This window comes from Stegastes partitus, unplaced genomic scaffold, assembly GCF_000690725.1.
Source record: "Stegastes partitus isolate 25-593 unplaced genomic scaffold, Stegastes_partitus-1.0.2 Scaffold3709, whole genome shotgun sequence".
Taxonomy (NCBI): Eukaryota; Metazoa; Chordata; class Actinopteri; family Pomacentridae; genus Stegastes; species Stegastes partitus.
The window spans coordinates 4,474-28,934 of record NW_007581440.1 but is presented as its reverse complement, the minus strand read 5'-3'; the positions used below and the strand labels follow the sequence as shown (position 1 = coordinate 28,934).

General features: G+C 42.5%; 1 protein-coding gene across 1 annotated transcript; it reads right to left on the bottom strand.

Annotated features, from left to right (window-relative positions):
- Positions 1-96: 96 nt before the first annotated feature.
- Positions 97-24,461, bottom strand: LOC103376204 (membrane-associated guanylate kinase, WW and PDZ domain-containing protein 2-like). Its single transcript, XM_008306575.1, has 10 exons — positions 24,350-24,461; positions 24,158-24,249; positions 23,646-23,838; positions 19,235-19,498; positions 18,528-18,713; positions 16,800-17,016; positions 15,758-15,983; positions 14,084-14,236; positions 7,991-8,129; positions 97-3,937 (listed from the first exon to the last, which is right to left on the bottom strand). Exons 1-10 carry the CDS (start codon positions 24,459-24,461, stop codon positions 3,219-3,221), a joined length of 2,301 nt encoding a protein of 766 aa, XP_008304797.1. The 3' UTR covers positions 97-3,218.

Sequence of the window (24,461 nt, the reverse complement as noted above, 5' to 3'; positions counted from 1 at the left end):
TAATTTGTCACCTGTCTTTACATTATAGTGTGAGGGTTAAAGTGAAGAGTGACCCATGTATGACAAAAAAACCCCAGCAATAAACCACACAGCAGCTTGTCCTAAATGAATCTTTCATGTTGTGTCAAGATTTTCTTTTATTTTGACAGCGTTTCAGAATATCATACAGGTAAACAAGATTTTTGCAAAAGTTAATATATCCATAATGTTGCATTTCATAAAAATAGTTGCTCCACTTACAGTCTTTGTGACCATCAATAGTACACCGAGTCATATTTATAGAGATATTTGTTCAGGGTCTACACACTGCTATAGCACTACACAGTGATACTGAGCCGCTTGGGTGCTGGAGTTTACGCTGCTGTCGTGCGCATTTCAACACACACGCTTTTGCAAATACACCTCTAGATAGTCTTTTTTATATTGTTTTTGATTTCCTTAGAAAACTACTTACAATTTGGCTCGACGGAGACAGCTCAGACATGGAAAGCAGTGAGTTGTGCAAAGGATGAGCAAAAAAAGTACGCACATATTTTTGTTTCTGCCTCAATAAGGAGTTAGAAAATAAAGGAGCAGTCCGGCCAAATGGGCACGATGATACAGGATGTTGTTTTTAATCATGTTAACCCCACACATCATCTACAAATGATTGCACGGCTGAGCCGCTTGTGCCTGGCTGATGATTTTTCTATTTCCTGACACAATAATTCAAATCCCAATCCCTCTGTGTTGGATTGTGTTTTAAAGTCTGTCTGCTGAGTCCTTGTGTAATTACGGATTACAGTTGCAAACATAATGACTTGTCTCCCTTTGCTCTTTTAAACACTGTTAGCAAAGGAAGAGAGGAAAAAAATTTTTCTCTCGTATTTTATTCTTTTCATTAATGTTGGCTTACTCGGAGGAAAAATTACCACTCAGAATTTTTACAGCATCTGCATGTGGATGTCGAAGATTTGTAGACCTTAAAATTGACCATTTGCTAAACTCCTCCCCTGAAGAGCCATTCAATCACATTGAGCACCTGCAGACCTGTCAAGCTTTGAATTTATGCTCCTGTTGACGTCTTGTCATTTGGCTGGAGGACGGGTTTGGTAGGCGATGTCAACTTTTAGATTAGATTTTTTTTAACAAAACCAAAAACAGGAAATGATTCATGTGTGTTTATTTGCTCTCATGTGAGCTGAAATCAATTGCTATTTATTAGCGTGGCATCATTAGTGGCTCAGTCCCGCTTTTAATTGGATTTGGGAAGTCTGCACTCCACCGACCTCAGCCGACGCTACCTGAGACACACCTGTAAGTCTTCATCCTAAAAGCCTTTCCTCCTCTAACACTAAAAGTGAAACATGAAAGCTGCTTTTAAGTACCTCTGTCTGAAATCAAGGACCCTCCATTTCACGAACTGCTGCCTCCGTTTTTATCACAGTTACCTGCAAATGGAAAGCTTGACAGGAGAAACAACAGTAACTAAAGGTGGCAGGGCTTAGCAAACAGTCAGTTGTTAGGTTATTGTATAAAAAAAATGTACAAGAGAACAGCCTTCAAAGCCTTTGAACTCTGGGGCAGGCGAGGAAAAAAAAAGAAAACCTACAAGGAGCTTTGGCATGGATATGTACGTCTTAATATCACACAGTGTCGACAGAATCACCTAAAACAAATCAAAATCAGCAGCTGACAGGGTCTCTGACACGTGCGCCCTCTCTTCAGCCTCCCTGGAAATGACAGAAATGTTTTGCTTTCACTTCGTTTAGTTACACACTGTTAGGCCAGAGAGCTCTTGACAAGCCGGATTGATTCTCCGACGACTCAATATCAGATTTTACTAATTTGGTTTGGTTTGGGTGCAAAGCTCTGCCATGTGCTGACATTTGATTACACCGTCTCATAAAAGTGATTCTTCATGGAAATTACTGGTGTCAGACCTCATTAAGAAATCAGTAATGAAAGTATCATGACCCGAAATGCAGCACTTCCACAAATAAGGACCATCAATACCTCTGGTAATGGACTAATTTTCATACATAAGCTTGTGAAATAAATTATATATTTCACCATATCACACTGAAAAAATACAGTTTATTATTTATATCTGTAAAGTTGGTGTTGTATAGCAGCCTGTTTTGAATCCTCCGAAGTATTTTGGAGTTGAACCTTTGACGTAAAAGCCAACCTCTGTGTCAGTCTAAGGCACTCTGCCCATCGGTCGGTTTCATGCGAGCTCCTTCTGTCAGCGTCCGGCTGGACACCACCGTCGCAGATTGCCGTGTTGGTTAAGCACGAAAACGAGATAAAATGGATTGACAAGACAACCCCACCGAACTCCAAACAGACTGTGCAGTCAATCACAGCAGGAATTGCTGCCGAAACCCCCCAAAACTGCAATCACAGGGCTGAACGGGGGGGAGAGTAGGAGAGGGGGAAGTTGTTGCGCTGAAAGTTCTGGTCCATGTCTCGCTGCTTTGCTCGTTTATTCGCGGACTAGAACTTCCTGCGGCTTAACTAGAAGATTCTGTTCACTTAAAGATGATCTTATTTACAAAATGTTCCCACATATTCATATTCATTATAATATATCTTTGTCTATAATCATCTGATAGATCATTCAAGACAGATTCAGGCCCACACTGTCTCTGTTAAGGCAATGTTCTGTTGATGAGCAGATTTCATCTCCGCTGTCGCTCTTTGATCCATTCACTCTCATCAAAAACAGGCATCTGTTTAACATTCCATTTCATAAAATAGACTCCACTGTGTAGATATATAAAAAAAATCCAACGCCAACCGACAGTTGCGTCCTGTCAAATTGTTCATATTTGCATGTTTGTCCCCCACTTCTGCTCGGGGAGAATAGAGGTCCTTATAATTCATTCAAACCTCCCAAAAGACTCCTCGCCGCGCTACACAAAGATTTGCTCTTCCTTTTTTGTTTTGTTTTTTTTCTTTTTTTTAAAGTGGATGATATTTCCAGTTCTTAAGGTGGTGGGTGTAAAATATTTCTCAAAATAATTTAAAACACAGTATTATAAATAAAACTTTAAAAACACGTGGTCCAGATCACCCTGCGCCCCCTTCTTGGTTTTGACTCTATGGTAGTAACGGGGTTGGGGGGTGGAGGTGGGGTGGGAGTTAAAGGGGCTCAGGAAGGTGTGAGGATGTCGTCCAGATGGGTGGTTTAGTTCAGATGAGGGTGGCCACTGTGTTCTGCTGGAGCTGCTGTGTTATCTGCTCAGCCTGGACGTGCCTGTGCGCAGTGTGCTGGGCAGCTTGTCTGATCCAGGGATCTTCCAAGGCCCAGGGGAGACCGTCACCTTCCTCCCCGCTGCGATGCCGCTGCTGGTGCTCTTGCTGGGCAGGCTGGGCCGGCTCTCTCCCTGGCCCCTGTCTGGTTCCCTGGGCCTCGGCTTGCCCTGCTCTGGCTCCACCTGCTTCCCGCCGCTCCAGCGCTCTGCGTCTTCCCTGCTGTTCCCGTTAGTGTGTGGGAGCTTCGAGCCGCTGGGAGAGTGGGTGGGTTCTCTAGTGTCCCCAGTGTTCCTCTCCTTGGACCTTCCTCTGGTGCTCCTGGAAGGTTTGGGCTCTCCGCTCTGCCCCTCCTTGCCCCCTTCCCCGTCGGCGGCGGGCTGCATCCGGTGCCCCTTGTGGGTGGACCTGCCACCCTCCTTCTTGGCTCTGCCGCTCCCGCCGGTTGTCGCCACTCTCCTCCCCTGGCCGGTGGGATCTGGGTTCAGCAGCTCGGCTTTCTGGGGGCTCTTGGGACGCTCCGTCCTGCTGTCTCGTGCCACCGGGTCTCGAGGGACGTCCTGAGGTGGCAGATGAGGAGGGTCGGGGGCCGGGGCCAGATGAGATGAAGGCGATGACATGGAAAGGCTGTCGATGGGAGGGGCTACTTCCGACAGGCTTGGGGAGGCTGAAGGGCGAGCATCCCATGGGGCGGCATTGTCTGGAACACATACGAACACGGTCAGCACTGGTGAAGACGGCACCAACGCACAGCTCAAAGACTCGCACACCACCGCACAAGCAAACACTATAAAATCAACACAATAATCATCACAGCAATCAGTCCTATTCTACAAGCCAGAAGCATTAAAGTAAATATCCGAGCAGCACTATAACCTACTTCCGAACGTGTCACAGGGCAGCTCTACTTTTAGACAACATCAATCTGCCTCCCATAGCTCTCTTTAATGCCTCGGCCAATCTAAAACCTTGACGGAAAATCGAAAACGGGTTTAATGAAATGGATGATGTGCCCAATAGGGTGGTGCTTTAGCGAGAATGAAAACCTCAGGGGCCGAGCAGCTCTCTCTCTCTCTCTCTCTCTCTCTCTCTCTCTCTCTCTTAAGCCTGAGAAAGTCTGCATCCAGTGTAGCCGCCGCAGTGAATCTGAGGCTCGTTCCTCCACAAAACTCTCCACTCTCACGGACTGTTAGCTTCCGTTTCTGCACCGATGAGCCCCGGTCCCTCGGCCATCAGTCATTTTCAGCGGTCCAGGCAGGGGGCAGAGGCTAGGCCGGCTACACAAGCGCCATGAGGCCCAATTATAAGGAGACTCTCATGCAGCGCTGGAGCACATTAGATGCAGAGCTAAGAGGGAGAAGGAGGCATTTTCTAAGTACACTGGAACTTCACAGCGCTTTACCTACAGTACGCCTGCTGCAATGAAGTGACATTAGCCCCCGTAAAGAAGCTCTATGTGTGTGTGCAGCTGTTCGGGTGTGTGAAAAAAACTATGATTATCACATGCTGTGCTAATGCCTAGTGTCAGCTCCGCTAAAGCTCTGCTCACCTTACATTTCTGCTGAGTCATCGAAACTTAAATATGGGATCTTGTTCTATAGACGAGCAGCACGTTATTTTTGGCTGCTTGGGTGCAGCAGGCATGAGCTGGAAATACAGCACAGACACATGGTCATTTTTAAAGTTGATATGGCTCACTTGTTGCCAGTTTTTAGGGTTTTTCCTGCCTCAGAATAAGCCCTTTGGGGGGCGACTACGCACAGCAGTGAGCATGCTCAGTGAAGGCAACGAGTCTGTGCTATCTTATTAGACAGAATTTCATGCGTTTTTCTGTTATTTCTGATCATTTGATAAACAAAAATGTATATTATGCTTAAGGGAAGGAAAGCTCAATAACAAAACTAGTGAAACTTTTTTTTTTTTTTAGTCTCAGTTTTGATCATTTTGGCGCCGCTTAAAACGTCTTTCATCCAAGCAGGAAAACCCTGTGGTACATTTTTAGCACTGTCTTACTGTCTGCTACTCCTGAGGGAAATATCTGGCTCTGTAGCTGCTAAACACACACTATGTTCACCAGCCAGTTACTAACTTTGTCCGTGCAGTTTGGTGCTGAGCAGGTAGTACACTGTGAGGTTTTTTGGACTTTTTCACAGGGAGTGTTATTCGGCCAAGGAAAACAGTAACTATAATGTTTTGGTTGGCTTTCAAAAGCACTGTAAGCCTTTTTTTATTTTATTTTTTTAAAGGAAACCAAACAAATATAAGTGTAAAGTCAGAAATGTGTTTATCAGGTCGATGGGGTTTAATGAAATGTGAAATTTACATTATAGGAAGTGTATCCGGTGCTTTTTAAGTTTGATCCAGAGGGACTAAAACAGGTTATTTTGGTTTCCTCCGCATCGATTTTGATCATCCTTTAGTTAATCCCTCTTGCAGGCCCAAATTTAAAGAGTATTTGAAGAGTATTATTTTAATTGCTACTGGAGATATTTTGAACTGGCTTTAATCCTCTCAAGTCCAAAAGCCACCAGTGGGTTTGAAAGGCAAAAAAATAAAAAACTAGTCAATATGCCACTATAATCAGAGGAGACACTATAAAACAGAGCGAATCGTTGGATTTTTACATTTCAAACTATGATAAGAGCAAAATCTGATTGGGGTTTAAAGGGTTAAACCATAAAAAGTATTCAGATTTAAAAAAAAATACCACTATAATGAGAGAATTTAAGGATTTTACATTTAAATTTACACTAACAAGACCAGGTTCTTATGTAAATGAATGGAGAGAGAGTCATAACTGTAAGTTCATAGACTCATCTGTCACGTCTAATTAAATTAGGTGATTTTGCACCCCAAAAAGTTTTAAACATCCTTTCTTCCCCCACAAGTTATACTTCTAATGCAAATGATCAGCGCAGTTAATAGTTTCTTGGTTTAGTTGTTTTACAACCACTATCCTCAAAACTTTCCTTAATTCCTTTTCAGGATTCTTCAAGTGCTGAGTCTTACCTTTATAACATCTGATCCACATGTTGGACTCAGCCTTTCCTCTCTGAGCATAATTAGTTTCCTCAGTTTGCTTTGGAGCTGCTTTAATCTAACTTGTACTCCCAATTTGTTTTTTTTAAAAGGATTCTTCAGAGTAACTGATAAATTTTCCCCCTGGAGCTGCAGCCCTTATGTTAGATAGAGGGACTCAATAACTCAAACAACACCTCACACAGGAATATTCATGCACCACAACTATATTACATCAACACAACTCACTTTATAATCTTGATTTTTCCATGCTTCATTTTGCACTGAGCTCTTCCTCCAAAGCACACAACAACCTGAGATAAAAATAGCTCGCTCCTTTGAACATTAGTATGCTAATGTCTCAAATAGCCAAATTAATCACCGTACACGATTTGCATAACCTTCTAGTATGCAAATAAAGTGCCTGTAAACTACGAGTGATGAAATGCTGAATCAAACCCACACAGACGAGACCATGTGGGTTAAAAATGCTGCTTCTGCCTGGAGACTGCAGGGAAATTCAGAGGAGAACACAGAAAAAGATTTCTGGTGTCTGGCTGACCACACTAAGCCTCCTTGTGTGCATATTTCAAGGCTGGAGAACCACCTCAAGGCAAGTATTACCAAAGCTCTCCACACAGACAGAGATTAAATCCCTGGCTGGAAGGGGCCTGGCAGAAAAGGGCCGCCATGGGGGAACAACATTACCCTCTATTTCCTGTGTTTAAGGGCTAGAGGGTGACCGCCGAGGCCCTATGCTGATCAATTTGTGTCACTGGGGGGGTTTTAATGGCCAAAATGACTGTCTCTCAAGCAGGAGGATGCAGAAAAGAGAGTGATGCAGAAGCCTCGGGAGCGAGAGACGCCTCAGAGTTTTATTACCCGCGGTGTCACACAAATAAATGTCCCCTTCCAGGCTCAATTCGCGCTGCGCACAGATTTTACTGGTTAAAAAAATCAGCCGCGATATTTCACTTTCACGTCCCCTCGGCTGACTCAGGGTGAATGCTCATGTTGCTATATTTTCGGGCCTGTAGGTAGCTGCTGGGGGTTGATTTATCTTTCCGTCGGGAAGAGAGTTATGTTGACTAATTTTACAACCTCCCGCAGCTTGGAGTGATTTTTGGGGTGATTATTCCACAAGCAAAAAAAAATAAAAAATGTTCCAACAGTTTGGCTTGTTCAAGGTTATAAAACAAGTTGTTTGTGCATCTTGAATCACGTGGTTACACACACACACAAAAAACACAACACACAAAAACCACAGCAACAGAAAGCCAGGGTTACGTGAAGATAAAAAACATTCGTATGGTCACAAACCGTGTCTTTAGAGTGGCCCATTAGGAAGAAATAGGGGGAGCCATGCTTGTCACTTTTCATGCACATGGAGAGACTGGAAGATACCATTCCTATAGAAGGGGAAGTAACAACCTAGACCAATCAATTAGTGATAGATCACTGAAATGGACAGAAGATAAACTAGTGTTAGTCAAGATAGAAGAAACAAACAATTAGTTTTTTTTAACAGCATAGTGAAATACAGGATAAAGAAGTTTGAAGAATACAAGAGTATGAAGAGTTTAAAGATATAACATGAATATAAACGCATGCCAGATTAATGTTATCAAGAGTGATTCTAGGCAACAGTGACGAGAATACAGTTTAAGTGTTAAAGAGAGAAATGAATTGTAAAGACAAAGAAAGCCGCCGTATCATTTAAAATGCAGATACTTACCGTACTCTGGGACCTGCCCCGTACCCCTCTTTAGGAGGAGACGAACACGCCTGCCTCCAGATTTGATTAGCTCGATGGCTCTGGCGTGTGTCATGTCCCGAGTGCTCTCTCCATTGATCTCAATGATTTGGTCCCCGACCTGGATGTCAGGAAGCGTGTGACAGACAAAGAAAAGAAGTTGTAAACATCAATGAGGAGGCAAAATGAGGCGCTTATAAGATTTGGAAAACTGCTTCAACATGAGCACAAAGTCAGTCCAGGACCTTTCAGACTCCCAGCCAGGGATTATTACCATAAACTGTGACCTCAATAATGCTTTTTTAAAAATGTAATTTTATCACATTTTTGTCTTTTTTTAATAATCGACATTGTAGAAACAGTCAAGAAATGTTGGGAAACAGGAAATGGAATGCAACAAAAACAGCCGAAAGCAGCCAACATTGGATGCCCCTTCACTAATGTTCTTAGCAAATATTTTCACATAATCTTTTCACACAGTGGATGAAGACTCCTGAACCTGGCCCAACCAAGACAGGCTGACAAAGCTGAAGTCAGGATCTTTGCCAAAACCAAGCTGAACAAGACTCAGGAGAAAAACACACTGCCAGCCAAAGAAACCACCGAACAGGAAAAGTCATCATGAAGACGAGCCCTGCCAGGCACTGTACATTCCACAAGCTTTTGTATTTCTTACTTATAGCGTGACATAACAATGGCGGTACAACCCCCACATGGCTCTGTACAGTAAAGACGTGTGGCTTTATGTCAGCGTGGGTCCCTAATCATCTGATATCAATACTAGGATGCTGAAACCCAGCATCAAACAGGCACCCAGGGTGAATTATTTAACACCGAAAGAATCATCAAGCTTATCACTTGGTATCAGTTGTGCGATCGTAAACAGTTTTCCTATTTATTATTAATACAAAAAAGTTATCTTGCACTCATTTTATCTCACCAGCTCAGTTTCTAATTTGTCTCAGATATATTTTCTGAATCCAGAGGAGAGGTCTGGTTTAGGAGTCTCCAGTTCGACTTGTTGTGTGTTTATAAGTTTCAATGTGAAATGGTCAGAGCATCATCTGAACTGTTGAAATTCAGTTTCAGAGCATCCAGAGCGCTCAGGGCAGAGGGGATTTAGTGGTTTGGGGGGCTGCAGGCAAACTCTTGCTTTATTTTCACCCTTTCACCAAGTGAATGCTGGTGTTTGCAGTGTGTTCACAACGATGAATACTGCAGAGTGAAAATACAGAAAAAGTCCTGCGCTCAATTTTTTTTTTTTTCTTCCTGATGAGGGGGGGTAATAACAAAAAAAAAGAAAAACCCCAATAAGTGATAGAGGTAGTGTTACGGTGCTGGATGGATTAGCAGAGTAGTAGATCAGTCACACTGTTAAAAGTTTAGCACCACCATCCCTACAATCAAATCAGTCATAATAAATGAAAGTAAAAGTAAGGAAGACACTGAATGCAGAAAAGTGAGGGAATTTGTATCGACATACAAGCAAAAATACTTGATCAGCATATTGCAAGTTCTCACTTTCCTGCATTTGGTGGCTTCATTTGCCAGATAGAATCCAAAGTCTGTTGTAAGACCTAAACAGAAGAGTGACGACTTTAAAATGACATGTTCATTAATAGCACAAGGGTGGCATGTTGGAATGTCCCAGCAAAATAAAAATAAATCAAAGTCGGGATGTATGATATCATTGTGCTGTGCGGAGAACAGATAACCTGCCCCAGATTTTCAAGATGCAACTGTTTTAAGTCCAGAAGAGACTCCTTTGCAAACCGTTGCACACAACATCATCTCAAAGTAAATAAAAAAGTTTCTTTTTTTTTCAGCCACAAACTTCAGACAGCTTTTATTCAGAGACCGATAAATACTTGGTGAGCTGAGAGCAGCCACGTACAGCGAGCAGCGAATCAGTACTGAAGCTGTGTTTATAGATTCGAAAGCGTCAATAAAGCTCTTTGACCAGTAACTGTGAAGCATGGGGGAAACTAAACCGAGAGGGCTAATGTTCCCCGTGTACATCTGGAACAAAACAACAAAAAAACAGACCAAAAAAAGAAACAGTTAATGATATATGAAATGCAATTTCATGAGGCTTCTGCCTTGTGATTTATAAGGATCAATACCAATCTATAATTCATTGACTGTCCTGTGAGCTTCTGCAAGCATTAATTAGCATTACCGGTCATAAACTGGTGTCAGTTGTGATTAATTCTGGCAGTAATTTTGACATGTCATTTGGATGGAATTACGACCGGCTGCTTGTCAGGAGGCTGCTGAGGTTCGTATTATTACACTCTGATGAATACCAATGTCCTGCAGGTATAAAACAACACAACTGCAGCAGCTCAGTGAACAGCTACACTGGTGTTCGTGGATGGTACATCAATCAGGAAATTCACATTTTCTAGCTCCTTTTTACCCAGTTCAGGCAAAAATAGGCGCTCTGAAACTATTCCAAAACGCAACCTTTGTGCAATGGTTTTGGTAAAAAAAATAGAAGTTATATAAAGGCTTTTGTTCATTTTAAATGGAAAACAAAATGGAAAATTTAGCAGCTGCCTTCATGACACAAGCAAAGGATGACTGCAGCTCTTGTAAAATGGCTTAAAGAGCTGAGAGTAACACCTAAAGCAGTATTACATCATCACCTATGTGCGTCAATCTTATCTGATGCAATCTGAAAGAAATATTGCCCTATGCTGAGGTTATTCGGACCACAATTTTATGAGGTGATGCACTTTCTTTGAGCCAGTGTTACATAAATACTAAGTGGACTGCTCCCTGACAAACATACGAGGTTGAGTCAAACATAAGACACGTATCCGCCCTTCAAGAGTCGCCTCCGAGGTTGACTAATGGCGAGGATTCATGGGGAACAGGACAAAACGTGCCGGCCAATTACGCTAACAAATGGAGAAGTCCTCCAGTAATGGTCGAGGTAATTTGAAAGTCAGGAGCGGACTCGAGTCAACAGAAGGGGAGTCATTAGGTGTCATTACAGTGGTCTGAAGAGAGGTGGAGGAGGTGGAAGGCAAGACGGTTCGCTCATTAATCCTCACCCCCTAACAGCGGAGGAGAGCCATCTCCATTGTCACCGTTAATAAAGAGGCAGCTGAAGCCGAATGGACAGCACGTGACTGCTGAGCTCGGAGAGCGTGAGCTGGACATAAACTCGTCTCTCCTGCACCCGATACCGACTGAAAACTGGTTTTAACAGCTTAAAGCTAAAACTGTTAATTAAATGTGCCAAATGATTATCTGTAATAACCAATCACTTCATACAATTTGCTTAAAAGCCTCTGCACTGGCACTTGAACCCGAAAAGACACTTGTTAGAATTTGTTCGCGCTCCTTGTTGCTGATTAGTTTGTAGCTTCTACAGTCAAAATAGGTTTTCTTCCTTTTTAGAGATGCTTCAAAGTGCCTGTTTGAAGAGGAATGACTTGACTGAAACTCAAAATGTCAGAGTGACTGCAGGGAGTCACAGTGCAAGTGGGCTTTTTTTGGTTTCTGCACCTTAGTATGTGTTAAAGCAGCACTCAAATCCAAAGTGACAGCCGTGTCACAAATGCTTTTTAAGCAATGTCTCACATTTACTTAAGCTAAATGCAGATTGATTCTTCACTGCTCCCAGCAGTATGGATCGAGGATTGTTGGAGGAGGGATCAAAGTGCTCTCTGTGCCTTCCTCAAGAAAACAGTGTCGAGCTGATTTCGATATGCTACCAATAGTGTTACTGTCTGGCCATTCAACTGCGACAAATTAGACTCAAGGGAGGAATGTAATTAAGCGCATTTACTCAAGTACAATTCCAAGGCACTTGAGCTTTACTTAACTAACTTTATGTTTATTTAATTTATACATGTAATTCACACACAGGGAAGTACTGCAGCTTTTACCCCACTGTATTTATCTAGAAGTTTACAGACACTACTTAGCCATCAAATTAAGAGTTTACGTCAAAACATGATACTCTGAACTTCTCGGGGGGATACGTCTGAATTTTAATGCAGCCATATTCCCAGTAGAGCTGTTGTCATTTACATGTATTTTTGTTTCTGTTGTTAGACAACAGTATGAAATATTGACTGAAACACATCCCAGTAAGGTTACATATGAACCAGCAGTCACGTCACAGCTTCTCTATAGCAAAAATATTGATTTTATAACATTGTCTGAAAAACTGCATTGTATATATGAGTTAATATTAACAACTGTGCTGTAAATTCTGCGCTATTTCCAGGTATTTGATAATCACAAACTTGAGTTGAATACCAAAATTATCAAGTTATCATTATACCAACATGTTTTATGGTTCTGAAATGTGGACTATGTACTAATACCAAGTAAAACAACTAGAGAAGTTTCATCAATGATATCTACGCACAATTTTAAATACAAAGTGGTTTGATTGTGTCACCAATGCTGAGGTTCTTCACCGAAGCTATGCTACATTCGAACAGATTCCAATGGTTTGGACATACGGTTAGAATGAATGCACTTCGTTTTCCTAAACAGGTTGTCTTTAGCCAGCTGTCCTCAGGAACCAGAATCCTCCAAAGAAGAGAGTTAAGGACGCCCTCACAGAGACGTTCAAAGACTGTGAGATTGGTAATTGGGCTACAGCTCCACTAGACACACTAGTGTGGAGGAGAACAGTTCGTGATGGCGTGAGATAGTTTGAAAGGAGGAAGGCTGAGGAAGAGAGACAAGCCAGACTAAAGGCTGCTGAGGCCCTCAGTCTGGGACAGCTTCCTGGATAGACGCCTAAACAAAACTTATATGGACCGCCATGCTTGTGTTCAGCGGCAGTGATGATGGAGTAATGATTTCCAGGTAAAATGATCACTCAGAGAGAAAGCTAAAAGCAACAGAAAGTCCTGGTGTCACACATTCATTCATGTCTATTTCAGCTACGATGTGGTCAACTGTTTAGCTCTGTGCTGTCATGGATAGACACAGAGAGAGTCTTCTTCCTGATGGGGGCGTGGACAGCAGCAGCTCGGTTGTATTTAAACCTACACAGACTGAACCAGCCTGTTCAGAACAGAACTAAAACCCGGAGGAGTTATACAGTTGTGGTGAAATGACCCATCTTTGAGGGATTCTGAGCTGTAAAACTGATCGACACATTCAGGGACATGTCTGTACTTTGCTGAAAAGGAACCCAATAGGGGACCTTTGAAGTTAGATTTTGAGCGCAGAATTTTTACTGCTTTCTTTTTAGACAGTATACTTTTGCACCAGTGCTCAGACGCCAAAGCAGCTTGTACACTGAATGTAAAAAGAGCTCAGGAGGGAATCCCTCCTCCTCCTCTTTCACCTGCGTCTGGGCCCACTGGACTCCATCGACTACACCACCAAGCAGGGAAAGTAATACCTCCCCCAGGGGCATTTTGCACACATTATCTTTGACAGGTTCATTACAGATAAGCAATGTAGAGCATACTGAGGCTATCAGGCCCAGACTTAAAGATTGGAGAACATGCAGGAAAGAGAAAAAGAAAGTAGAGGACTGAAGGGATTGACAAATTTGAAAAGCTGCTGTGGAATTTATCGTACGAGCAGCAAATCACTCAAAATTTACACAGCAGCAATGAGTTGGAGGAGTGGAGTCACGGGCTGTGTTTTAATTTTCCATCGTATTTATATTACATCTTTACAAATTCAGAAAGTATGTGTGCTACTTTCCTCCTTTTTAGCAGCTATAGCCAGAGGGAGGTGCAGCTGTGCAAACACTTAAGTACAATTTAAGTTGGCCCACTTTAAGGTTTTTTTTTCTATCTTTATCTTGCCGAATATCATCTGTTACTAAATACAGGGGAGAGATGAGTTTTGGGAAGTTGGGAGCAGAGAAACTTCTGAAAAACTCTCAACGTCAAAAGGACGAACCATCTCCTAAGTTATTTTGACAGATTATTTCTTAGCCGGCTCAGAAAAGTTGCTGTTGCAGCTTTGATAACATCATACAATTACAGTGAGCGTTTGCCATGTAATCCAGAAAGATAGAAAGCAGCTTAACCTTTAAAGAGGGTGTAGCAGATTTTTTAAAGGAAACGACATCATCAAACCTACCCTCATCCTGCCGTTGCGGATTGCAGGTCCGTCCTCTGCCAGCCGCAGGACAAACAGGTCCATTTTGTACTCCCGCCCTCCGCGGATGCTAAAACCAAAGCCTTTCACGCTTTTCTCCAGCTCCACTGTGAAGAAGTCGAAGTCCTGTGAAAGCTGAGACAAGCAGAGATCAGACATGATTAGATTCACAGATATCGGAGGACAAAAGAGGCTGTTACAGCAGAAAATAGTCACAGGACTCAGCAAAGAAAAATCAGTGAATGAAAATTGTGCAAATGCAAGTAAATATAATACAACCAAGAACTGTATGAAAGACTTTAGAACTAAGCATGGGAACTGCTGAGGCAAAAAAAAAAAAAAAAGTATGCTAATGAGTCCAACATTTTAGTTTTCATGCACGACTCCCTGTTGGTTAAGACATAACTTTGTAGTCTCGTTGGTGAAAGAGACAAAAGCTTCAAGCAGAAATATTACATTACATTTAAATAAAAACTGAAAAACAGCTGTCATAAATGTGTATGAAAGATTCTCATCCTAAATCTAATCTGATGAGAAAGAAATATATTGAATTTTAAGTCAAGCCATCGGTACCTATTAAGCCCATTTAAAACAACAGCTGCTGAGTCAAAGTACTTTTCAGCAGAGAAATAAGACTGATGTTGTGAATTTACCAAACAACTTTTAAACTTAATAGTTTTATTGTAATATTACTTAAATGTAGATTTTAGGGTGAAGACTGGACAATTCCAAACTTCACAACTGCAAACAAAAATATGTGGAAACCAGCTTAGAATATAAGATCACAAGCTAATCATAGATATATTCTATTGGTATAAATGTCGGCCAGTAAAGACAACGCAATTTCAAAAGCACAATGAACAAATGTCGCAATTATTACGTTTTTTCCAGCAGGGAGCACAATCGTATATTTAGCCTTAAAACGTCCTGCTGGGTACATACCCTAGATACAGTTGCTGATAGCCAAATATTGTTAAAAAAAATTTTTTTGGGCACCTGAGGTTGAGCTGTACACTGACATATAATCCTCCTTTAAAGTTGCTTGAGTGACTTTGTTACAAACAGCTGCCTGTCTACAAAACCAGCATATATGGAGAAATATTAGCTAATCTAAACCAGTGAACACTTGACAAATCTAAGTCAGTTATTGTCTTCTTTTTGCTCCGTTTTGGTTTCCACCAACTCCTAAGTAAAACATGTAGCTCTTAAGTTGCTAACTGCACCACTAAACACTCACCAGCTAGCTTCTAACTATGAGTCTCTGCTGGTTTTTAGCTGACAGAAAACATGCACAGATGCTTGCTGTGTTTGGATGAGACTGATGAAAGCACCGTGACTGAACCAAACAGTGAAACCGAATGCTGCAAAAACCAAAACAATGAGCTAAAATGCTAAAAAGCTCCACAAAGCTGAGGGGATGGGCAGAGATGGGCAATAATTCTTTGTAGATTTGTCACTACGAATTAATCATTAATCATTAATCAGCGCCATCTAAACTATTGTTAAGATAAAATATTGATGAGTGAAGCTTTAAAGGATCATGATCTCCATAGTCTTAAGTATCAGTGTTGGTGTTGGCCTCAAACACTCAGTCGGCTTTTACATAAGAGTCTGTGAAAGCACGCAGCAATTCTCTGCAGGGGGAAACATCCTTACTTGAACTGGTGGCATTCGGTAGTCTGGGATGGCAAACTGTCTGGCATCAGTAGCTAACTGTCTGTAGTCGAGCAGCGGCGGGTGTCTGTAGTCCAACGTGGGCGGCTGCCGGTAGTCTGCCACAGGAGGGTGCCGGTAATCCACCGGTGGCTGTCGGTAGTCCGTGAACGGCGGCTGTCGGATGTCTGGTTTAACATCTTGCCTGGCCTTCACCTCAGACCTGTAACTAACAGAACAATCGGAGTGAAGACAGAACTTCCAGGAGCATTTCTATTACTGTCATCATTATTATGTAGAAATGGAAAATTACTTGTGTTATTTTTCTGAGCACTTAGTGTGCTGTGAAAATAATGCTTTCTGACAAACCGCTGGGTCACCCCGGTGCTGACAGAAATGGCTTGTTTTAGTTTCGCACTGACAACCATTAAACACGACTTAAGCGTGGAAATTAAACTGTTTTTCCTCGCGCATCGCATAAAATGTTTATAATAAAAACAAGCTCTCTCTGAGGCTGACGCTGAGCACAAAGACATGTGGATACTGTGTAAAGCAGAGGGAACGCCAGTGACACTTTAGATTTCGGACCCCTGCAGTTCTCGGTAAAATATTCAACAGATCTCTGTAAAGAAGCAATTTATGTAAATAATTGAGCAGTCCATAAGAGTTAAGTGATGTTACACAATAAACTGGGGAAAGAGAGAGAGAGTGTGAGGGATGAAGAGGAAGAGGAGACAAAACAGTGACAGAGAAAAGTACAATGGTGGAGAAAGAAAAAGGAAGAGGAGGAATAACAAGAGCTGCAGAGAAATAAAAAGTACCGAAAAAGGGGAGAGAATGTGGGGATGGATATATCTGACTCACTCATACCTGTGTTCCCAGTGGATCAGTGTTTTGCCCCAGAGACAGATAGAGGGGCTAGTCTATAAAAATGCTTCACTGCATCAGAAAATGAAGACAGCTGCAAACCGGTGTTTAACAAAGCGCGAGGACGAAGCAGGATTCATTAGAGCTGTTTGCCGGCGCCTTGCCAACCGAGTCTTACCTGCCCTCGTGGGTGTAGGTCTGAGGCGGAGGGGCGGGGAGCTGGGTCACGGGGCTCTGGTGGGGCATGGGGTTGGGCTGGCCGACGGATGTGTTTGGTTCTGTCGCTGCCTGGTTGGACTGGGAGGCTGCCGTGTTGGGTTGGGTCTTGGGGCTGTGCTGCTGAGCCATGGGGCTCTGCTTCTCTGAGCTGGGCGCCGAGGGAGGATTGCTGATCTCTGGGATACAGAAAGAACAGAAAATGATACAAACAAAACCACAGCAAGCACTTAAAGCCTTTATTTATCCAGGCAAGTCTGTTATTTTGATGCCTGAATTTGCATTAATTGATTTTTTGGCCACTTGAGGGCAGCACAGCAAACTTATTGTCTCATTATAAAGCTGATCTGCTGCAGCAACAATTTAAATCAAAGCAAATCCAATATTCACTCTGAAAGGAGGTTTCTGTTCAGGTTTTCGACAACTGCTTAAGGAACTCTGAGGTTGTTTAGTTGGTAAATACTTCATTATTTCCAGCAGCAAGTTGCTGACTTTGTTGTTTGTTGCTGGGCAGGTAACTCGCAGAGGGTTTATTAAAAGTTTTTGCTGAAAACAGAAGAACTACAAGAGTAAAGCTGTGAGCTGCAAAACCAAAAGAGTGAGCTGAAAGAGGCTAAAACGTCTCAAACACCTGGATTGCAGCCTGTTCACACACAGATAGCCATTTCCTTCATTTTTAATATAAAAGTATTTATTAGTGCAGATTTATTCCTATGTTTAATAGAACAACACCATTGTTCTATTGTTTCTAGAACTTCGTGACTATCTGACATTCTCAGCCGCTTCACGCTGCGTTCGGGCAGCTTTGCTGGGTTCGATCTTCCCTCTCTTAGCTAAATGCAACTTTATAATTGTCTTCCTGGAGTGAGTGTTTGAAAGTATGTGCTGTTATTCTCATTTCTAATCAGTATCTCATCTCTTCTCATTTTTTACTGCCTTTGTTCAAACACTACTGCCACAAACTTCTGACCAGAGAAGCAGCGTGAAACTTTCAGCAGGACAGCATTTCATGTGCACAATACAAATTAAACAGGGACCCGCTTGTAAAAAAAAAAAACCCTGCTCTATAGCACCACTAATATTCCGAAACTCCACAGGGTATCTTTGCTGTATCGCCAAATAATGAGATTACAAATGTCTATTAAAGGCAAAGAATACGACTGGAAGAAGGAGGCATTTTGTCCCTCTGTTAATGTATAATACAGGCTCTTCCTTGTTCTTAGTAATAAAGTCAGTCTTGATTGCTGTAGTAATTTTAAGCCTATTAAGACTATCTGTTCTGGATGACCAAGTAAAAGTCTCTTGGGGATTACAATCTCGTTTTCAAAAGCGATGCGGCCATGATTGCAGCATATGAGAAGAATCAATGGGAAACTGAAACACATTATTTATAGCATCCCCTGTGCATCCCCGGGTACTATAATAAGAGATAAGCAGCTCTGTTCGAGCATTCGCTTCTGAACGTGTTGCAGAAACGCAGTGAGAATTGGTGAGGAGAATGTGCAGACCTGCTTTTGTGAATACGACAAAATCGCAGTCAATCTCAAAAACAATCACATTTTAATAAACTTGCCATGAAACTTTCATTTAACAGATTCCATTACCGTCATAAATCCTTGTCTGCCCAAACTAATGCGGTTTTAAGTCCCTGTCTGTCATGTTGTGCGTGCGTCCACGTGTGTTTCCTCACCTTCCTGTGGTATGATCCTCAGGGTGACACTAAGGCCTGCATCTTTGATCAGCTTGACGATGTCGGCGTGCGGCATGTTGACGATGGACTGGCTGTTCACCGCCAGGATCCTGTCTCCCACCTTCAGCTTCCCGCAGCGGTCGGCCGGGCTGCCCTCAATGATGCGGCCAATTTTATGGGGCACAGCTGTTGGAGGATTCAGACGCAACACGCTGCAGGTAAAGATGCGCTCGGCAGCAGATTGGAGGATTACGCCTGCCTGTGCTCACACACCACTCACTGACTGACTGACTGAATGTGTCTCTGTCTCTCTCATTTTGCTATTCACCCTAGGCTTACGTAAGGCATCCAGGTTTTTTTTTTTCTTTCTTTTTTTTTTTTTTTTCATGTGTGTGGGCGATGCACTGATGCTCACAGCAGCCGAACAGAGATGTGTGAGACTGACGTACTGTGGGAGGGCATGTATAATTGAGTAGCTACAATAAGAGGGGCTTCACTTTTTAGTAAATCATGACCTAAACTTCCTCTCAAGTTTGGCACTAATCTCGACTCTATATAGCGACTACCTGACAGCTTACATGCACCTGTGAGGTTTTACACTAGATTGAGCACTTGGTGTAGTTATTATGCAGAGCAGAGGGTGAGTGATGATGCACGGGCTAAGCATCGACTTGACTCCATAAACGCCACTCAATCAGCGGACTCACTGTTGGTTGCGGCCGCCTCAGGCCGGTTGAGCGAGCTGATGATGACGAAGCCGAAGCCCTCGCTCTCCTTTCGGTTGATTATGACGTCACTGGGCTGCGTGTTGGGGGTCAGCGTCCCGTCGGAAGTGGCGGTGGCGTTGCCCATGCCGGCGTTGGGAGGCTGGGTCGTGCTGGTGCTGTTGCCATACGTGAAGTCACTGCGTGGGGAGCTGTGCTGCGTGGAGACAGAACCCGGGCTGCGGCCGTTCTCCGGACAGGACTCCCCTGTAGAGGGAGATGGAGAGCTGAGCAGTGCTTCTACTGATAGAAAGTAGTGGAAGAGATATTCACATTCTTATCATATAACTATCAGGGGTGAAGAGGGATCAGAGAGGGCACTGTAATTATTATTTTTGCATAGAACATTATAAATAAAACGACCTGACAATAAAATGCAACCCAGGAAGTCTACTTTAGCCCTCCTATTACCTTCAATTTACTGACATCTTTTATCCTTGGGGTCAATTTGGCCCCAGCAATTTAAACCTCCAGAAAAGTATCATAATTAAAATCGTTACCCAAGTTTATTTGTAATAACTCTTTAAATAAAACAGAAAAACGTATGTCAATCATTTATTTAGAGACGTTAAACATTAAATGGAGTCAAATTGACCCCAAAGATAATAAGAAGGTTAAGTAACAAATCTGAGAATTTGGACACTTAAATAACGACAAAACGGTTTACAGCAATTTAGAATAATTCGAGACAGCATTTTACAATTTTAGAAAATGTAGGAACTCTTATTATATTTTATTTTCTCAGCCATGAGCAAAGTAACCAAATGTTGGCTGCAAGAGTGAACACAAGAGTCTTCATACACTGGCAGCATCTGAGAAACTAAAGATTCAGTGGATTTCCTTTAATATTGATAGCAAAGTTCAAACAACATTAGGAAAATCCTTGTTGTTTGCATGTTGTTGAGGTTAATGGGTGATTCTAAACTGTCCATGGATGGATTCTGAGGACATCCATCCATCCATTATCTATACACCGCTTAATCCTCACTAGGGTCGCTGGAGTCTATCCCAGCTGACTCAGGGCGAAGGCAGGGGACACCCTGGACAGGTCGCCAGTCTATCACAGGGCTACACTTAGAGACAGAAGCACACTTACATTCACACCTACGGACAATTTAGAATCATCAATTAACCTCAGCATGTTATTGGACTGTGTGGGAGGAAGTTGGAGAACCTGAAGAGAACCCACACTGCACGGGGAGAACATGGAAACTCCACGCAGAAGGATCTAGGTGTCCTCACCGGGACACGAGCCGGCGACCTTCTAGCTGCCAGCCACCTTGCAGCCCATCCAAAAAGTTTATAATTGCTAATTTCATATTGAACTAGGAGCTGCATTTTTAAATGGACTGCACTTATATAGTGCTTTTCTACCTTAGTGGTGCTCAAAATGCTTTACAATGTTTCTCATTCACCCATTCACACACATTCATACACCAATGATGACAGAGCTGCCATGCAAGGCGCTAGCCTGCCATTGGGATTCAGTGTCTTGCCTAAGGACACTTTGACTGTGGAGGGGTGGGGGATCGAACCACCAACCTTATGATCAGAGGACAACCGCTCCACCATCTGAGCCACAGCCGCTCTTAAAAGATCATATTATGTGCTTTATGTAAAGACTTAATCTGAGAAGTCACTACTCACTCCTAGACTGCTGAATTATTGCAGTAAAGAACACAATAATTAGCTCTGACATGTCGTAACAAAGGGGAGCACAGTGGTAAAGTAGTGACCGCTGTGCTTCACAACAGGGGCTGAGGCTTTTCTGTGTGGAGTTTGCATGTTCTGCCTGTGCCTGGGTGCTCCAAAGACTAGCGGTCAACTACAGAGTCTAAATTGTCCAGTAGGTGTGAATGTGAGCGTGCACGCTTGCCTGTCTCTTTGTGTTAGCCTTGAGATGGACTGGTGCTGCGTTCAGGGTCTACCCTGCCTCTCACCCAATGTTAGCTTGGAAAGGCTCCAGCACAAGCAAATTATACTTACAAACAATAAATGTACTTTCCATCACTACACACATGCTGCATTTTTGGCACATTAAAAACAGACTGTCATGACTACAGCTTTTCGTTAGTAAATTAGGGAAATGAAAGACTCCTGACACACTGTCTTTCTGTTCCACTAAGAGTTACCGGTGTGGTACTTTGGTAGAATCCACAGATTATTCTGCATGAGCAAAAACAATTAATTTTACAGACAACATACTGTTTTTTTTTATCCTTCTCACTAAAATGTGACAAGCTAGGGCTACAGCTCCTCCCTTGAAGAATCACGAGTCGAACACAACACGACAACTCGGAACAGAAAAAGCTTACAATGTGGTGAAACGTATCATTAAAATGCAGCATCACGTCAATCCAACCACATTGAAAGCTGCTTCGTGCAACTCTAGCTTTTTGTGTGTATACGCTCTCTGGCACACTGAGCGATCAAACCCAGCGTTGTTTTGATAGCTCACAGGTGAGACGTCTTGCTCTTGTTTAACGGGTAGGAATTTAAAGCGTAACTTTGGTTTGCTAATGTGAAGCTACAGTGAGATTTGTCTCAGTGAAAGGGTGCATACCAACATGTAGTATTTCCTTACACCAGCCGTTGCACAAATTGTTATCTCATGAGAAGACAAAATAGTCAAAAAAAAGAAAATGAATCGTGTAAAATGTGGGGCACTGGGTGCAGGCAGAAGTATGAGCTCAGAGCAGAGAGCAAAGTCTGACACTTCGTAAAGTGCCAGTGGGAGTCAGACAATTAGGATGGAAGTAAGGGCTGCAGAAGAGGCCAGGCATGAGTCAGGCAGTAGCCTTTGGTGAGAGGAAATTGACAGAGAGGGCGGAATAGAGTGGGAAGAATTGGATTGGTGAAAAAAGCCTGTGCACGTGTCTGTATGTATGTGTGTGTGTGTGGGAAGGCGGTAATAATGAGAACAGGGGAGGCCGCGGTTCACACAAGGAAGTGCCATCCCACTCTCCAGGCTCGCAGCTACAAAGGTAAAGGAGCCGAATGAGGAGCAGAGAGCAAACAGCAGTGTGTAACAGCAAGAGTGTGTTTTATGGGGAGGCCTCGGTGTAATTACTCAGAGATTAGTGCTTCAGTTTTCTGACTGATTAAACCTGTTCCCTGAATCATTACAGGACATGAATGGGAGCAGTGAACAGGAGAGGCAAGAGAGAAACAAGAGAAGATGATAGAGGAACAGAAGAAAGCTAAGACTGTGAACTCGTTTTACAATTCACTAAAGTTACTTTCTGCAGTATTCACCATGCGCTTCAAAACCAAGGAGGGCCAAAGGTGGCATCTTTAAAGACCTTGTTTTGTCTGGTTTATAGTCCAAAACCTCTTTAAAAACAGCAGCAAACCTTCAGAGGTGTGACTCAGCAAAGTGTCTGGCATTTTTTGCATTATAAATTACTTTGAATTAAATTATACTTTTTTCCTGCTTTTAATCCAGTGGTGGGTTTGAAAAGTGAGTTATGTTTAAAGAAAATCAACAAAATTACACAATTTATCAGAACCAGAAACTGTAACAGAAAGAATCATTGAATTTTAAAGGGTTTTTGAACTCATCACGTGACTTGCCATTACATCAGTAAAATTAGATAAATCCATCCATCCATCATCTATACACCATTTAATCCTCACTAGGGTCACGGGGGGCTGGAGCCTATCTCAGCTAAATTAAATAAATCTAAGCCTAAAATTGTGATATTTCATTGAACTCACATCTCAAAAAAAGAAAATGTCAAAAATTAACACTTTAATCTGACCAGATTTTGCAAAAATAAATAAAATAAGTGTGTGCTCTTCAATACAACTAAGAAGCTATGATTGACTGTGACAAATAATTTAAAATGTTTAATAGTTTTTGACTTAACTGGGTTGAACTGCAGGCTGTGCTTACACCGAGCATATAGGAGACAAGCATAGAATCAAATTTAAAATGAAAGCAGTAAAATATCTTAAATATGTAGAGTTTTTTTAATAGCACCAGTGAGCACTTGAAAAAAAAAGTTGTTTATGTTATTCCTTTTTTCTTTTTTTTAATTTTTGTAAAATAAATACAGAAGAAAAAACATATTTATATTTTCTCTTTTAGGATTAATGGCACTGTTACTGTGTCATACGGCACAAAAGTCATTTTTGAGCCTCTCTACCTGTAGCCATGGTTGTGCTGTTTCCATAGAGGTGAAGGACTTTATATTGCAGTGAAAAATGAGCATACAGTGAGCAAAAACATGTGACAGGAGCAAAAAAACAGCCAGACATTGCTTGGAGTTCAGAAGTTTAAGTAATACATACCCCCATTAAAGAAACATATTTATGGTTTGATCATGACGTCAGACCATTCATGTTTCCTCACCTGCTGCCTGAACCCTCCTCCTGATCACCAGATTCACCTGGCCGTTGCGTGCCGCCCCGTGCATCAGGTCAATAACATATCTGTGTGGCTTCCCCATCACCGGGATCCCGTCCACAAACAGCAGCTCATCACCGGGCCGCAACCTTCCATCTAGATCTGCTGGACTCTTCTCGATGATCGCCCCGATTAAGATCTGTTATCAAACAGACTGTTGTTATACACAGGAAGCAGGAGTAACAAGTGGTTTCCAGATGTTGGCTATCATGTCACATGCAGTGTGTGTTAAGGTGGTTGTTATTCTGTTACATCAATAGCTCAATAATGTGACTGAAATGTTGTTGTGTTACTGTAACAAACAGCAGAAAACACCAAAGCAGCCAGAGCCAGCACTCTCTCAGGGGTCACGGGTCAGGGTTAGGTGTTCAGTGTGTGTGTAGTGGGTTAGAGAGGAGAAGATGACAGGGTTCCACGCCCATCGCCATACGAGCCTTCTCACGCGTCTCCGGACTCACAGGCTGCCCGGCCTCATCACCACCCAGCACCCGGAAACCAAACCCGGACTTCTGTCTGCGCAGGTGAACCTCGATGTCTTGGAACTCTGTTCCTGAAGCAAAACGCAAGAAAAAGAATGAACGTCTTGTCCTGTTTGGAGCTGAAGAACAGTTTGTTTCCTTGAAGTGGCCCACCAGAGATTATGTGTTTACCTGAAGAGTCCACAGAAAAAACAGTCCTTGGCTGGCCGGGTTCTGGATAGAAAGAGACAGAAAGCCCCCATAAACAATGCAAAATGTACAAACATTGCTCATATGCAGACAT

What these genes read in the sequence shown, in the direction of transcription:
- LOC103376204 (XM_008306575.1), bottom strand. Translation starts at nt 24,461, where the DNA reads ATGTCTGCATATGAGCAATGTTTGTACATTTTGCATTGTTTATGGGGG. An exon ending in GTGATGAGGCCGGGCAGCCT is followed by an intron (nt 23,839 to 24,157) that starts GTGAGTCCGGAG and finishes GTTTGATAACAG; the next exon opens with ATCTTAATCGGGGCGATCAT. An exon ending in ACCGAATGCCACCAGTTCAA is followed by an intron (nt 14,237 to 15,757) that starts GTAAGGATGTTT and finishes TGCTTGTCTCAG; the next exon opens with CTTTCACAGGACTTCGACTT.